Source organism: Balaenoptera ricei, chromosome 18, assembly GCF_028023285.1.
Source record: "Balaenoptera ricei isolate mBalRic1 chromosome 18, mBalRic1.hap2, whole genome shotgun sequence".
Taxonomy (NCBI): Eukaryota; Metazoa; Chordata; class Mammalia; order Artiodactyla; family Balaenopteridae; genus Balaenoptera; species Balaenoptera ricei.
Genome location: NC_082656.1, coordinates 976,655 through 992,892, shown reverse-complemented (window position 1 = coordinate 992,892; position 16,238 = coordinate 976,655). Strand labels below are relative to the sequence as shown.

General features: G+C 48.3%; 1 protein-coding gene across 2 annotated transcripts in view; it reads left to right on the top strand.

Moving 5' to 3' along the window:
- CRYL1 (crystallin lambda 1) overlaps positions 1–16,238 on the top strand; it is a 94,754-nt gene that overhangs the window by 31,768 nt on the left and 46,748 nt on the right. For both annotated transcript variants that reach the window (XM_059903001.1, XM_059903002.1), the window contains exon 3: positions 5,628–5,754. In XM_059903001.1, coding sequence (XP_059758984.1) covers positions 5,628–5,754 — 127 coding nt within the window. The remainder of the gene's footprint in view (positions 1–5,627; positions 5,755–16,238) is intronic.

Genomic DNA, 16,238 nt, shown 5'->3' with positions numbered 1-16,238 from the left:
GGAATTTGAGAGGATGGGTATATTTTAAGGAGAAAAACAAAAATCAAGTAAACAAAGTTGTAATGTGGACCCAGACATTGGGGCTCCTCATGACTTGGGTCCAGTCTCCTTTCCACGTGGTACCAGGGCCATTCTAGCCTCACGGGACCAGGAGCCCTGGCCTGGGCCATCAGGACTCCGAATGACCACCCCAGGCAGGGCGGAGGACCAGCTGCCTGTCTGGCTGGAGCCCCGTCTGAAATCGCTGTCTTTGGGTGAACTCTTCTCAGTTTCTTTACTGCCACCTCTACCATGTGGCGACGGTCACTCTGAATTTGAGTCCACTAGAAATGAATCTGCTTTCTACGTAGATATGGGTTTAACAGGCCCGCAGAAGTGAGCCCGTCTCCTGACTAACTGAGCCCCCTGGCCCAGTGACTGGGTCCCTGACTCGTTTTTAACTTGCTACCCAGGCCTCTGCACTTGCTTCAATATCTTGAACCCAGTTTTGATCTGGACCCTCTGCACCGGTCTGTCCTGGATTGAAACTGACTTTTCGTTGTCCACATAGCTTTGGCCGGAATAACTGAGGGTAATAGATCACAGAATGGCCACAGATGGCTCCCATCTGCGTCGGCTACGGTTACCAAAAAAAGTATGCCGTCTAGTAGCTGGAGCTATAAGAAACATGCACAAGACGCTCATGGAGACATTTTTTCAAGTGTATTGAAGGCCAATAAAGAAGACGTAAGTCAGTGGGCAGGAGCCTGTCTGCAGGGGTTTAACAAAGACGGTGCGGAGCAGCGGTTGACCAGACCTACCTGGGCTGCGAAGTTCAGAAGTGACCTGAGTGCCATCGCCAGAAGTTGACACCAGTGGGCCGTCAGTTCAGCGGGTTGTTGATCCTGACGTTGTCTGTGTGTTCACGGGTCTTGCTGGCCCTTGGCTGTCACTAGGACAGTTCAAATAATTGCTTCATGTTAGTTATTTACCCCTCTTCCCAAACTGAAGTGGCTTTTGCTTTCTCTGATCTGTAAAAGTTACATATGCTAACTGTACATTTAAAATTGGGGAGAAATCAGAGTACTTTGGCTATCTCTGAATGGCAGGGTTAGGAGTGACTGTTGTTGGGTTTGGGGGATTCACGCCGACCTCCCCATCCTGCGGGGCCCGGGTGGGAGGACACACGTGTTCCCAGGGAGGGGAAGGCTGTGAAGGTTCACATGGACTTAAGTCAGAGTGCGGACTCAGAATGTGAATCCTGGTCGTTTCTCCCTGTGAGGTTTCCTGCAACGACAAATAGGAAAGCAGGGGACACTTTTGTTAACCGGTCTTCGGCCTGATACTCTAGTGAAAACGTTGGTGGAATTGACCGACTGAGGCTGAAGCAGGCCCTCTGCTCCCCGGGGTGTCTCCCGCCCAAGGGAAGAGACCTTTGAGTGCCTGAGAGGGGTGACAGCGGGGCCCTGGGTCCCAGCAGGCAGATCCTCTGGCCTTCTGTGGGACAGATGGAGGGACTTTTCTATCTACCGCATATTGAACTTCAACTGCTTCCTGAGAGGTTTTCAGATTGAGGCGTCCAGGGGGCTGGGCCTGTAACCCGTGTGAATAAAGGGTGGGGAGAGAATGGAGTGTGGGAGGTGCAGCCCTTGGCGGATGGGGGACCAGCTCTGGGGGAAGGGATTCCAGATTTTAAAGGGCCTGTGCGGTCAAACGAAGTCTGGGGCTCCTATTTTTAATAAAAAGTTTGGTATTTTCCCACTTCAGAGGCACTGAAAATGATAAAAATGAGATGAATGAATGTAAAGAAAGTGTCTGCACAACATTTCACCGCAGGAGGAGAGGGCACTGCGGGGCATGGTCCCGACGTAACTGGGGCCTTTGTGGGGCGTCAGCTCGATGCAGTTGAGCACCCCCGGGCCCTGGGACACGTCTGGCCTGGCCTCTCGTTTCCCAGCTGGCCCCTGCCCTGTGCCTCTGTGATTTAGGATTTTTGTTGGCGGAGGCCAAGGAGACTCGCGTTCGTGAGCTTGGTCCTGCCTGGCGCTGCCCTCCCCCCTCCCCCCCCCTCCCCCCCCCCCCCCCCCCCCCGCTTCCTCTCCATCTCCAGCTGCCTCAGTGCCTCAGACCTCAGGGAAGAGGGGGGAAGTAGAGAAACCTGCCCCACATCCCCTTGGGACTTCATAACAGGCTGACAGTGAGGTTCCTTGTGGAGCTGGCCGCAGACAGGAAGCAGGCAGCGAGGGCGGGGCTGCAGGCGGGGTGCAGAGCATAGGGAGGTCAGGACACCAGGAATCCTCTGAAGCAGCTCAGTGCCTAGGTTGTTATATTTTAAACAATTTTATTAAGGAAATGCATGCATAAAGACAAGTATTACTAGAGTTTATAACCCAAACCCACAGTCTCCTGTCCCCTGTCCTACACCTGGGCTTGGGATCTGACCTGGGAACACATTCTGCTGTTTGGGGAATATTTGTGTTTTATTTCTTTGATAAGTTCTTATCTTTTTAAATTAAAAAATGTCTGTTTTGAATAAAATCGCAAAAACAAATATACAAAAAGATCACCCATTTTGTACCCTATACTGATAATTGTTAACGTCTCCTTTTCTCCTAACTTTGCTGAAGTTAGGAGCCTTGAGTCCTGGTGCTGGGCTGACCTCTAGAGGTTAGGCTGGGGCACTGCAGCCTCTTAGCGGGTGCTCTAGTGGAACCGCGTTCTTGGCCTCCGAGTAGAGTAGTGAGTGTATGAGGCTGAGAAGCCAGCTGAGAGTCGTACCTTTTCCAGGTATTTATGTTCGTCCCCTGCAAAGCTCGAGGCAGAAGTTCTTCCAAAACACTCAATGAAGAATATTGGAACTAGTGTAACTAGCTTTTTTGGTTTGTTTGTTTTAGCTGATATACCACAGCTCTTCCAAATCATTTATATGACAAAACTCTCACAGATTCCGTCTCCTTTTAAAAAATTGAAGGCTGAGTCCCCTGCGTGGTGATGGCCTGCGAGGGCTTCTTCACGAAGCCGTCCCAGAAGCAGGAGAGGCTGCGTCCACCTGATGCGTCGTGGACTTGTTCTCTTTGCCTGAAGCTTCTTTTTGGTAAAATAATAAAGAAACCTGTATTTCAGCACATCTTTCCATTTTTTCACAGTAACAGTAGCAAGAAAGTTTCTCTTCCTCAGTTTGTAGCTAAAGCAAAATACAAAATGCACAGATTTAAGAAAAAAACAGAACAAGGGAGCTGGCCGACCCACATGGGTCCTGGCGCCTCAGGAGCACTGGCCCCCGCGGGACAGGGCAGGACAGGACAGGACAGGACAGGACAGGACAAGGCAGGACAGGACAGGACAGGACAAGGCAGGACAGGACAGGACAGGGCAGGACAGGACAGGACAGGACAGGGCAGGACAGGACAGGACAGGACAGGACAGGACAAGGCCGGACAGGACAGGGCAGGACAGGACAGGACAGGACAGGGCAGGACAGGGCAGGACAGGACAGGACAAGGCCGGACAGGACAGGGCAGGACAGGACAGGACAGGACAGGACAAGGCCGGACAGGACAGGGCAGGACAGGACAGGACAAGGCCGGACAGGACAGGGCAGGACAGGACAGGAGAAGACAGGACAGGACGGGACGAGCAGGGCTGCCCGTGGGTTACCTGGGCTCAGGGACGCCCTGCAGACACCAGCCCAGGGCTGTCCCTTCTGTCCAGGCCTCACTCACATGATGCCCGGCCTTCCCGTGGCCTCCTGTTCCCGCAGTGCCAGGTCCAGTGACTTGAGACCCAGACCCTCCAGGCAACTGGCCACGCTCAAGCCATCGCCCCATCCCAGGGCCTCCCCGACCCCTGGCTGACACCCTGCGCCCAGGAGCGCCAACCCGACTTGTTCCCTCCGAAGGACTCCGAGAGCTTAAAGATAAAACCTGCGGCCTGAAACCATGTGAAAGTGGCTGAGTCACTGGCAGAGAAATCCAGAGAATGTTCTGGAAATCCTGTGCATGTTTGTGCGTGTGCTTACCTTGTGTATTTAACGTGTCGTGAGTTACAGCCACGCGGCCCTGGTCCACATTGCGAGGCGCCTCCTTGTGCCCTTCTCCCCAGGGGCCCACTGAGGCTGAACAACCACTGGTTTCTCGTTTTACCCACCATGGGCCTTGTTTCACCCTTTAAAAATTAAAAAAAAAAAAAGTTTAATTGTAAAATACATATAACATAAGATTTATTATCTTAATAATTTTTGTGTCCAGTTCAGTGACATTAAGTATATTCACACCGTTGTACAACCCTCTGTCTCCATAACTCTTGTCATCGTCATCTTGCAAGACTGAAACTCTGTCCCCATGAAACAGAAACCTACCCCCCCAGCCCCTGGCAACCCCCATTCTCTCTCTGTCTCTGTGAAGTTGGTTATTCTAGGAACCTCATACAAGTGGAATCATACAGTACTTGTCCTTCTGTGGCTGGCTTGTTTCACTGAGCATAATGTCCTCAAGGTTCATCCACGGTGTTGTAACCGGAAGTGGGGTCCGGCCTCTCGCCACTCAAAAGCCAATAAAGAGGCCAGGCTGGTGGCAAGGAAGGTTTGCTTTATTTTGCAGGCCGGCAGCCGGGGTGGGGGGCAGGGGAGACGAACGTCTGTCCAAAGGCCGACTCCCCTCGCTGACAACCAGGGGGCAAGAGCTTTTACAGACAGCTTTTATTCTACCGGCAGAAACAGCACAGGCAGCTCTGACAGTCACCATGAACTTGGTCATCGGTGGTCTGACCAACGTCATCTTGATTGTTTTAGGTACAGTTAACCTTCAGTTCCACGTTCGGTTTGTTTTCATCTCTTTGAGGCCAGTTCTCAGAATTGTGGCAGCTTCTGTCATGGCTACAGTCTGGTCATTATGGAGTTAATGTCTTCCACCTGGTGAGGGTTTCAGTATCTACAAGACAGCTCACAGGATACAGCTCAGAGTATTATCTCTATCCCTTAAAGGGGAACTAAAGGTCCTTGACTATGCTTAATGATTAAACTATTATTATTTGGTCTCCTTTGACTGTTTTCCTTTGTTTCTGCGTTTTCTCACTTCTCTGATTAAACTTATTCTTTGGCTAAAGTTTTTCCACAGACAAAAGGCAGGCTGAGGACATGGTGGGCAGGGACCACAGCGTCCTGCTGCGTTTCAGTGTAGCCTGTGTCAGGATTTCCTTCCCTCTTAAGGCTGAATAACATTCCATTGTGTGGTTGTGTATCCATTCATCCGTCTGTGGACATGGGGTTGTTTCCCTCTTTTGGCCACTGAGCAATGCTGGTATGGACACGGGGGTACAAATATGTGTTTGAGTCCCAGCTTTTAGCTTTCGGGGGTATACACCCAAAAGCAGAGTTGCTGGTTCATGATGGTCCTATTTTTAACTTTTTGAGAAACCACCCAACATTTGCCCCCCTGGCTGCAGCTTTTACATTCCAGCCAGCAGTGCACAAGGCTGTTTCTCCACATCCCCGCCAGCGCTTGGTTTCTTCTCTCTTCTGTTCACCGTCAGCATCCTAATGGGCGTCCCGTGGTTTTGATTTGCATTTCCCTGCTGATGAGTAACGTAGACCTCTGTTTGATTTTGAATTGTTTCCGAATACTCACGGCTCACTCTGCACTGCTTTCCAGAAAAGAGATGAAGTCGCTGGAACAGTCGGGCTCCCTGAAAGGCTCGCTGGGCGCCGAGGGGCAGCTGTCGCTCATCAGCGGTTGCTCCGACATCCGGGAGGCGGTGGAGGGCGCCCTGCACGTCCAGGTGAGTGGGGACACCTGCCCGCCTCCCAGCTCCTTGGGCCAAAGGCAGTCGAAGGCGTGGGCATTGTGGACCTGCAGGTCAGGATGCTGTTCACGTGACAGGAAACGCTGTCTTTAACCGTCTGGTACGTGGGCTCTCGTCAAACCCCTGGGATAGTGTTATCTTTCAGGGGTGTTAGAATGTTGAGCAAAAATACATTTTCTGGAGAGCTAACACTGTTATTTTGTTTTTCTTCTAATTGAATGAGAGATGATGTTCTTGTTCTCATATGCAATTGTGTAAAAGCTTAAAGAAATCACCCAAAAGAAACCCTTTCATTTCTTGTGGCCTTTGCATTTAGTTTTTCCAACAACGTCACTCAGCAAAAGCGGGCTCTCTGGGGGCCCTGTCCCTACCGCCGAGGATGCTCCAGGCCGAGTGGGAGGTGGCCTCGGGGCCAGGGGAGCAGCTCGGTGCCCTCGCAGGGGCCAGCCCACCCGGGCCCACAGGCAGCTCCCGCCCCACTAAGACCCCGGCGTCACCCCGGCTTCTGAAATGTGACGCTCGCTGCCCGGGGTTGACGCGGCTTCGCTCCGGAGCCCCCTCGCTGTCTGTGCAGTCGGTGCTGATGTTTCGTCTGCTCTGTGACGCTGGTTGAGCTGAGAATGTGGGAGCAAACCCGGGGCCTGAGCGTGTTTCCTGGCCCGGAGGCCTAGGGCCTGACGCTCCTCCAGCTCACACAGCAAAGCTCCCCATCGCCTCCTGGCCTTTCCACCCGGATCTCGTGACACCGAGGGCTCTGAGGGGCCCCGGCGTTACTGCTTAGCCTTCCTGACGTGGCCCTGAGCGCCCAGGGGTCCTCCCAGCACGGTCCCTGCAGAGCAGGGTCTTCACGTGCTTAGCCTGTTTTTAAGGGAAGTGTCTTCTCTTCTGCGACCCTGCTGGAGGAGGGGGAGGTAGGTTGTACTGCTCGTGGCGCCAGCAGGGACCCCCTGCAGGGGCGAGGGGACAGGGGACCGAGGGGTCCAGAACAGACCTCGAGCCGCCCACCCTGCACTGAGCAGCTGAGGGCCTTTCTCCGGTTTCCTGACCCGATCCCTCGTCCTGGTCCGGCGAGGGTGGGACACCCGTGCCTGGGTCGTTTTGGTCACATCAGGTGACCCTAATGCAAGGCCAAGCTCCGTTGCCTCCAATGAGAACATTAATAAATTCCTCTTTGAGGTCAATTTGATATATAATATTTACACGATGGAAATGAAAGTTTATAATGACACGTATGACGTGACCTGACATGTGAACATGTGACCACACGTTTCACAGAACACTCGTTCAGACTTTTAACGGTGCCTGACTTGGCATCTGTCTTCACTAAGTGACTTGAGCCTCTTTTCTTTTTTTTTTTTTTAATTAATTAATTTCATTTTTGGCTGCCTGGGGTCTTGGTTGCTGCTCGCCGGCTTTTCTCTACTTGCGGTGAGCGGGGGCTACTCTTCGTTGTGGTGCACTGGCTTCTCATTGTCGTGGCTTCTCTTATTGCGGAGCACGGGCTCTAGGCGCACGGGCTTCCGTAGTTGTGGCTTGTGGGCTCAGTAGTTGTGGCTCATGGGCTCCAGAGCGCAGGCTCAGTAGTTGTGGCGCACGGGTTTAGTTGCTCCGCGGCATGTGGGATCTTCCCGGACCAGGGATCAAAACTGTGTCCCCTGCATTGGCAGGCGAATTCTTAACCACTGCGCCACCAGGGAAACCGGCAACTAATGCATCTTATTTTCACCTTATGTTTTCCAAACAAATGAGAAAATAAATCCCCTGAATCAAAACCTGCCTGATGTGATACCATGTGTTTGTTAAATTATATTAGGTTTCTAACGATCTGGGGATGTTAAAAATTTATTTTAAAGAATAAAGAAAGTTTGGGAGAATCCTACTCGGGTCCATTATTCCAAAAATGTTTTAGTACTTTCCTGTATTTGTATTTCTTTCCATTTCTTCTGTTTATTTTCTCTCTTTCTCTAACATACTTGACATTATACTGTAAATAGAATTTTGCATCATGGTTTTTGGTTAGGACTTTACAACCTTTCTTGCCTTCCTGTCTCTATCAGATAGAAGTATAATTTTTGGACTTTAAAAAAAAACTGTTATGTTTATCATGTGGTAACTAACCTGAGAGAACCTTCCATCTAAAAATGACCTTGAGGCTGAAGGGCCAAGGCCACGGCTGCATCCGCTCCCTGCCAGCCTCATGGCACCTCCCCGTCTTAGCGCCCGGAGACTTCCTGCTAGCCTCCCCTTCTTAGCAATTCTTTCAATAATTTTTCTTTGTCTTTAATTTTTGCCACTTTGATTACTATGTGTCTCGGCGTGTTTCTCCTTGGGTTTATCCTGTATGGGACTCTCTGCGCTTCCTGGACTTGGGTGGCTATTTCCTTTCCCATGTTAGGGAAGTTTTCGACTATAATCTCTTCAAATATTTTCTCTGGTCCTTTCTCTCTCTCTTCTCCTTCTGGGACCCCTATAATGCGAATGTTGTTGCGTTTAATGTTGTCCCAGAGGTCTCTTAGGCTGTCTTCATTTCTTTTCATTCTTTTTTCTTTAGTCTGTTCCGCAGCAGTGAATTCCATCATTCTGTCTTCCAGGTCACTTATCCGTTCTTCTGCCTCAGTTATTCTGCTATTGATTCCTTCTAGTGTAGTTTTCATTTCAGTTATTGTATTGGTCATCTCTGTTTGTTTGTTCTTTAATTCTTCTAGGTCTTTGTTAATCATTTCTTGCATCTTCTCAATCTTTGCCTCCATTCTTATTCCAAGGTCCTGGATCATCTTCACTATCATTATTCTGAATTCTTTTTCTGGAAGGTTGCCTATCTCCACTTCATTTAGTTGTTTTTCTGGGGTTTTATCTTGTTCCTTCATCTGCGACATAGCCCTCTGCCTTTTCATCTTCTCTATCTTTCTGTAACTGTGGTTTTTGGTCCACAGGCTGCAGGATTATAGTTTTTCTTGCTTCTGTTGTCTGCCCTCTGGTGGTTGAGGCTATCTAAGAGGCTTGATGGGAGGCTCTGGTGGTGGGTAGAGCTGACTGTTGCTGTGGCGGTCAGAGCTCAGTAAAACCTTAATCCACTTGACTGTTGATGGGTGGGGCTGGGTTCCCTCCCTGTTGCTGTGGCGGTCAGAGCTCAGTAAAACCTTAATCCACTTGACTGTTGATGGGTGGGGCTGGGTTCCCTCCCTGTTGGCTGTTTTGCCTGAGGCAATCCAACACTGGAGCCTACCCGTGCTCTTTGGTGGGGTTAATGGCAGACTCTGGGAGGGCTCACGCCAAGGAGAACTTCCCAGAACCTCTGCTGCCAGTGTCCTTATCCCCACGGTGAAACAGAGCCACCACTCGCCTCTGCAGGAGACCCCCCAACACCAGCAGGTAGGTCTGGTTCAGTCTCCCCCAGGCTCACTGCTCCTTCCCCTGGGTCCTGATGCACACATTACTTTGTGTGTGCCCTCCAAGAGTGGGATCTCTGTTTCCCCCAGTCCCGTCAAAGTCCTGCAATCCAATTCCCACTAGCCTTCAAAGTCTGATTCTCTAGGAATTCCTCCTCCCGTTGCCTGACCCCCAGGTTGGGAAGCCTGACGTGGGGCTCAGAACCTTTACTCCAGTGGGTGGACTTCTGTGGTATAAGTGTTCGCCAGTCTGTGAGTCACCCACCCAGCAGTTATGGGGTTTGATTTTACTCTGATTGCGCCCCTCCTACCATCTCACTGTGGCTTCTCCTCTGTCCTTGGACGTGGGGTATCCTCCTTGGTGAAGTCCAGGGTCTTCCTGTCAATGATTGTCCAGCAGCCAGTTGTGATTCTGGTGCTCTCGCAAGAGGGAGTGACAGCACGTCCTTCTACTCCGCCATCTTGGTTAATCTCCTTCAGCAATTCTTTATGGCTCCCTTTTTCCCAGTTACAAAAGGAAAAATTCTCATTGTAGAAAAATTAATCCAGGCTACTTGGAGACTTTTTTTTAACAAAAAGAAAATGATCATTACTTTAGTGAATTGTCCAAAGTCAGGAGGCAGAGCATGTGAATTAATACAAACAACACTTCCACCACAAACCATCCAGTTGTGGGATTTACTGAGTCCCGAGGGGTCACAGCCCCAGAAATGTGAGCGTAGTTCTTTGTGGTCAGTTTGTCTTCTACCCAAACCCCAGCGGGCGGGAGCCTGGGTCAGAAGGTTTCCTAACACGCTGCTGAAATGTGGGAGCGTGCAAGAATGGAACCTGAATTTCTAGAACTTAGTGCAATTTTGAAATCAAATCTTGCCTGGCAAGAGAATCTACCGTGCTGGAAAAATAAGTTTATTCTGAAAAGCCCGTCTAATGCATTGGCTGTTACAGAGCATTAAGGCTCATTAGCTGTGGTACAAAGGCTTCATCTCACCTCTGGAATTTCAGACCTGAGATCAAGGTATCTGGTAGGAGCCCTGGGAATGGTCATGGAATTATGTATGAGCTTTAAGTGGACTTACCTTACACAAGCAGGACAGCAGCCGAGATCTAGAAGTAAAAATGATATTTATCCATGTAGATGTGAGAATTTGCATATGAACCTTACCCGTAAAATTTAGAAAATGCGAGTCTTTTTTTTTTTTTTTTTGGCTGTGTTTGGTCTTCGTTGCTGCGCGCGTGTCCCCTGCATTGGCAGGCGGATTCTTGACCCCTGTGCCACCAGGGAAGTCCATGCTAGTCATGTCGGTAAGGACTTGGAGACTGTCAGTAATTACAGGAAGCAGTGTTCACGATAAATACGACAGTTTAAATTTGTACATTTTCTTAAAGAATGCAAACTTGTTGGACTTTTGGTCTTGGTCCACTGAGGCTCAGAAAGATCCTCCTTTTGGTGGGTTGGGGTGGTTGGAGTGGGAGGGTTGTGTTCAAGTATGGCGGGAGCACATGGGGCGACCAGCACTGAGAGTGCACGGGAGTGCACATTGAAACTTGAATTTCATTTTTCCTGTTCGTGTGTGTGTGTGTGTTTTAATTTGTAAAATCAGGCTCTAGTTTACATACAGTAAACTCTGGCAGTTTTAGTGTCCTGTCCTGTGTGTTCTGAGAAATGCGTGAAGTCAGGTCACCCCCCCACCAGCTTGAGAGCATGCCCGTCACCCCACAAGTTCCCCTCCTTCCCCTTTGCCATCAACCTCCCTTCCCCATCCCCAGGCCCACAGCCACTGGTCTGGTTCTGTCCCTAGAGTTTTGCCTATTCCATAATGTGGTATAAGGTGGAATCGCCAGAGCTTGCACGTGCTTTGTTAGATTCATACATAAATAGGTCATGAATTAGGTACTATTGTAAAAGGTACCTTCAAAAAGTTTCAACTTCTAATTGCTCGCTGCTAGCGTATAGTAATATAGTTATAGTTAAAAGTGTGTTGTTTAATTTATTTAAATTTGGGATGATTTTCCATATATCTTTGTTATTGATTTCTACTTTAAGTCCATTATAGTCCCAAAACATACTTTATGTGATTTCAATTCTTTTAATTTGTTGAGACGTATTTTATAACCCAGGATATAGTCTATTTTGGTGAATATTCCATGTGCAGTTGAGCAAAATGTGTATTCTGCTGTTGTTGAGAGGAGTGAACTGTAGATATCAACTAGGTCATGTTGCTTGTTAGTGTTATTCGGGTCTTTTTTTTTTTTTTGGCTGGGTCGGGTCTTCGTTGCTGTGAGTGGGCTTTCTCTAGTTGTGGTGAGCGGGGACTACTCTTCATTGCGGTGCGCGGGCTTCTCTTGTTGTGGAGCACGGGCTGTAGGCGCACGGGCTTCAGTAATTGTGGCAGGTGGGCTCAGTAGTTGTGGCTCGCGGGCTCTAGAGCGCAGGCTCAGTAGTTGTGGCGCACGGGCTTAGTTGCTCCGCGGCATGTGGGATCTTCCTGGACCAGGGCTCGAACCCATGTCCCCTGCATAGGCAGGCAGATTCTTAAGCACTGCGCCACCAGGGAAGTCCAGGGTCTTTTCTATCCTAACGGATTTTCTGTCTACTTATTCTATCCAACACTGAGAGGAAAGTGTTGACGTCTGTAATTATGGATTCATTTCTCAATTAGTTCAAACTAGGCATGTAGTTGGGTCTTGAGCTTTTATCCTACAGACTCTGTCTTTTATTTATTTATTTATTTTTAATGTTATTTTAAAAAAATTTTTGGCTGCACAGCATGTGGGATCTTAGTTCCCTGACCAGGGATCGAATCTGTGCCCCTTACAGTGGGAGTGCAGAGTCTTAACCGCTGGACTGCCAGGGAAGTCCCAAGACTCTTTTAATTAGCATGTTTTGGTCCATTTAATTTAATGTAATTATTGATAAGGTGGATTAAAATCTACTGTGTTGCTTGTTGTTTTCCATTTGTTTCATTTGTTTGTTTTTTTTTTTTTTTTTTTTAATTTTTTTTATTTATTTATTTATTTATTGATTTATTCATTCATTTATGGCTGTGTTGGGTCTTCGTTTCTGTGCGAGGGCTTTCTCTAGTTGCGGCAAGTGGGGGCCACTCTTCATCGCGGTGCGCGGGCCTCTCACTGTAGCGGCCTCTCTTGTTGCAGAGCACAGGCTCCAGACGCGCAGGCTCAGCAGTTGTGGCTCACGGGCCCAGTTGCTCCGCGGCATGTGGGATCCTCCCAGACCAGGGCTCGAACCCGTGTCCCCTGCATTGGCAGGCAGATTCTCAACCACTGCGCCACCAGGGAAGCCCTCATTTGTTTTTTGTTCTTCTCTTCACCCTTATTTTTGGCTGGCTTTTAGATTGAATATTTTTTATCATTTCATTTTATTTCCATGATTGTTCATTATTTATACCTCTTAAAATATTTTTTTGGTGATTACCATAGGATTTATGAAATTCCTTTTTAACTAGTCATGGTCTACCTTCATGTGTCATGTAAGAACCTTACAGCATACTCCCAGCTCCTCCCTCTTTTGTGTTGTTGTCATAGATTTTCCTTTTACACATCCTGTAGCAGCGAATACAGCTGCTGCTTTTTCTTCATACAGTCAACTAACATTTAGAGCAATTAAAATTAAATTTTATATTTACCTGCATTTTCACTGTTCCAGCACTCTTCATTTTTTTGTGTAAGCCCCAATTTCTCCTGGATCTGTGGTTTTATGTTCATTTTGGAAATACCTTGGCCAGTATCTCTTCAAGTTTTTTATTGGTACCCATTCTCTCTTCTTCTGCAATTTCAATTACATGTATATTAGAGTATTTCATGATGTTCCAGAGCTTTTGGATTCTCTGTTCTGTTTTGTTTTGTTTTGTTTTTTCTCCCAGCTTTTTTTCTCTTTGTGTTTTTGTTTGGGTAATTTCTACTGACCTATCTTTCATTTCATTGAGTATTTCTTCATCTCTGTAGAGTCTACTAATGAGACTGTATTAATTACCTATTGCTGTATAACAGATTACCCCAAACAGAGTAATTTAAAACAACAATAAACATATATAATCTTGGGAGTGCCTTGGCTGAGTGGTTCTGGCTTTGGGTCTCTTGATGTTTCAGTTAAGGTATTGGCCAGGGTAGATATTGGCTATTGTCTGAGACCTGGTGCGACTGGGGGGTTCATTTTCAAGATGGATCATTGACATGGCTGCCAAATTGATTGATAGGAAGCTGTGGTTCCTCCCCGTGTAGACCTCTCCGTGGGTCTACCTGAATGTCCTTGTGACATGGTAGTTGGCTTCCCCCAGACGAGTGATGTCAGAGAGCACATGCTGAAAGCTGGCCTCCAAAGTCACATGCTGCCATTTTACACAGGTCAGCCTATGCAGTGTGGGTGGGACCCACACAAGGGCACGCACACCAGGAGGCAGGGGCTCATAATAGTTTCCATCTCTCTGCTGAAACTGCCTATCTGTTCCCTTTGCCACTAGAGTATTTAACATGTTGAGTCATAGTTATTTTCAGTTCTCTGATAGTTCTAACATGTGGATTATCTCTGAGTCTAATTCTGTTGACTGCTTTGTCTCTTGGCACGAGGTGGTTTCCCTTGCTCTTTTGTGTCCCTCGTAAGTTTTCACTGAATGCTGAGATTCAGTGTATAGTGTAGCAGCGCCTGGGCTAAGCAGTGTTTACGCCTGCACGTGGGCATGCCTTTTCCTGCTAAACTGTGGGTGTGGGGATTGAGTCCACCTGGTCAGGACTCAGCTGCAGTTGTACTGTTCGTGGTCACCTTCAGTGCATCACCCGCTTCACATTCCTCGAGCATCGTCTCGTGTGTTTGGGGAGGCTGGGTAGCTGGAGAGGTTTTCTCAGTGCTCCTGGCCTGCTCTCAGCTTTTAGTTTTCTTTGGCCCCAGCCCCGTGGAGGGGGGTCTCTCTCTCTCTTCATGCCCTTGCTCCTCCCCCAGAGGTGGACTGCTGTCGTTTGTTAGGTCAGCTTTGGTCTTAGGCCAGCTCTGTGCACCTTGACTGTGGGTGGAGCTTTCTCAGTGGTCCCGCCTCTCCTCCCTGTGGCGGCCAAATCCTACCTTGTGTTTTTGGTGAGTCTTACACAGAGAGAGTTTTCTGCCCCTTCCTCAGCAGAGTTTCTTGGCCATGGCACTGTTGGCATTTGGGCTGGATTGTTCTTTGTTGTCGGGGCTGCCCTGTGCACTGCAGGAGGTTGAGCAGCGTCCCTGACCTCTGCCCACCAGATGACAGGAGCACCCCCTCCCGTCCTTTATTTATTTATTTATTTATTATTTATTTTGGCTGTGCTGGGTCTTCATTGCAGTGCACAGGCTTCTCTAGTTGCAGCAGGTGGGCTTAGTGGTGGCATGTGGGATCTAGTTCCCTGACCAGGGATCGAACCCAGGCTCCCTGCATTGGGAGCGCGGAGTCTTAGCCGCTGGACCGCCAGGGAAGTCCCCTCCTGCAGTTCTGACAGCCAGAAATGTCTCGTGACGTTGTCACATAACCTGGATGAGGACCGCTGTTCTGATGGCACGGGATTCTTTGTGACCTGGTGAGGGTTTCCCTTCTGCCGCCCCCCACCCCCCATGGCAGGGGGCCTTTAGAGTTTGCTCCCCGTCACACAGTGGCTTGACTGGTGTCTGGGAATCGGGCTGCTGGGCTTGGTGCCTGCCCGCAGCTGTGGCCGCCTCCCCTCCAGGCCTGCCCCGCGAGAGGAGTGGGTGTGAGCTGTGCTCTGTCTGTACCTCCTGGTGGCCTAGGCCCTCCCGCCAGCTCACACTCAGCAGTTTGTTGGGCTTTGGGTTGACTTCTCATCTGCTTTAGTGGTGCCTGCAGAGTCTTCCTCTGAGCTCTGCCCTAGGGGACCAAGCCTCCAGTCTCTCTTTGGAGAGGCCGGTCTTTCCTTGGATTTCAGGCTATTGGGTTGTTCTGTGATCTCAGCTAGGTCCAAGAAAAGTTATGATTTTGTAATTTATCTGGCTTTTCCTTGTTTGTAGGGTGGGAGTGAAGTTCTCCACTGCTTTCACGTCCCCATAGGGTCTTTATTATCCTTATTTTTATAAACTGGAACATAATGTTTATATTTAAAATAGGAATAACATTTCTTCAAACATTTTTTGTTGTCCTAAAAATTTCAGAAGTGGTTCACACTTGTTGGGGAAAAAAAAAGAAGCATAAAGTTGTATATGAGGGGGACTTCCCTGGTGGCGCAGTGGTTAAGAATCCACCTGCCAACGCAGGGGACACGGGTTCGAGCCCTGGTCCAGGAAGATCCCACATGCCGCGGAGCAACTAAGCCCGTGCGCCACAGCTACTGAGCCTGCGCTCTAAAGCCCGCGAGCCACAACTACTGAAACCCGCGCGCCTAGAGCCCGTGCTCCGCAATAAGAGAAGCCACCGCAATGAGAAGCCCGTGCACCACAACGCAGCCAAAAATAAATAAATAAATAAATTTATTTTTAAAAAAGATGCATATGAAGTAGAAAGTGAAATCCCTTTTTCCTTCACCTCCCAACCCCTGGGGGTGAGTATTGTGAAGAGTTTGGAGTTTATTTATCCAGAGTTCTACAACTCTTGTAATCATATATTACAGACTTAACATTTTCATAATAGGAATCCTATTATGATATAATGTTTTATGACTTGATTTTTGTACTTAATAATATATTATGATTGTTTTTTTCCATGTCCTTATATACTGATCTACCTAGTCGTGTATTTTCTATAGGTTAGGAAATCATTCATTTGTACACTGTTCAATTATTAGCTAAATAACGTGTTTTCACAGTTGAACATTAATGTTTAGAAATAAAACAATTTAAGACATTGTAATAATCTTTATAGTTTGAAGATTAATTAAGAATACAAAGTAAGGCACTGTACATAGTATTTTGTTGGCCCCTGAAAGTTTGTGTGCTAATAAAGTTTAATATACGGGTCGGCAAATTTTTTAAAAATAAAAGGCCAACTAGTAAATGTTTTAGGCCTTGAGGCTGAGTACAGCCTCTGGCATATTTTACAGTCCTTCAAAAATGTAAAAGCCATTCTTGGCTGTGGGCCATGGACTGAGTTG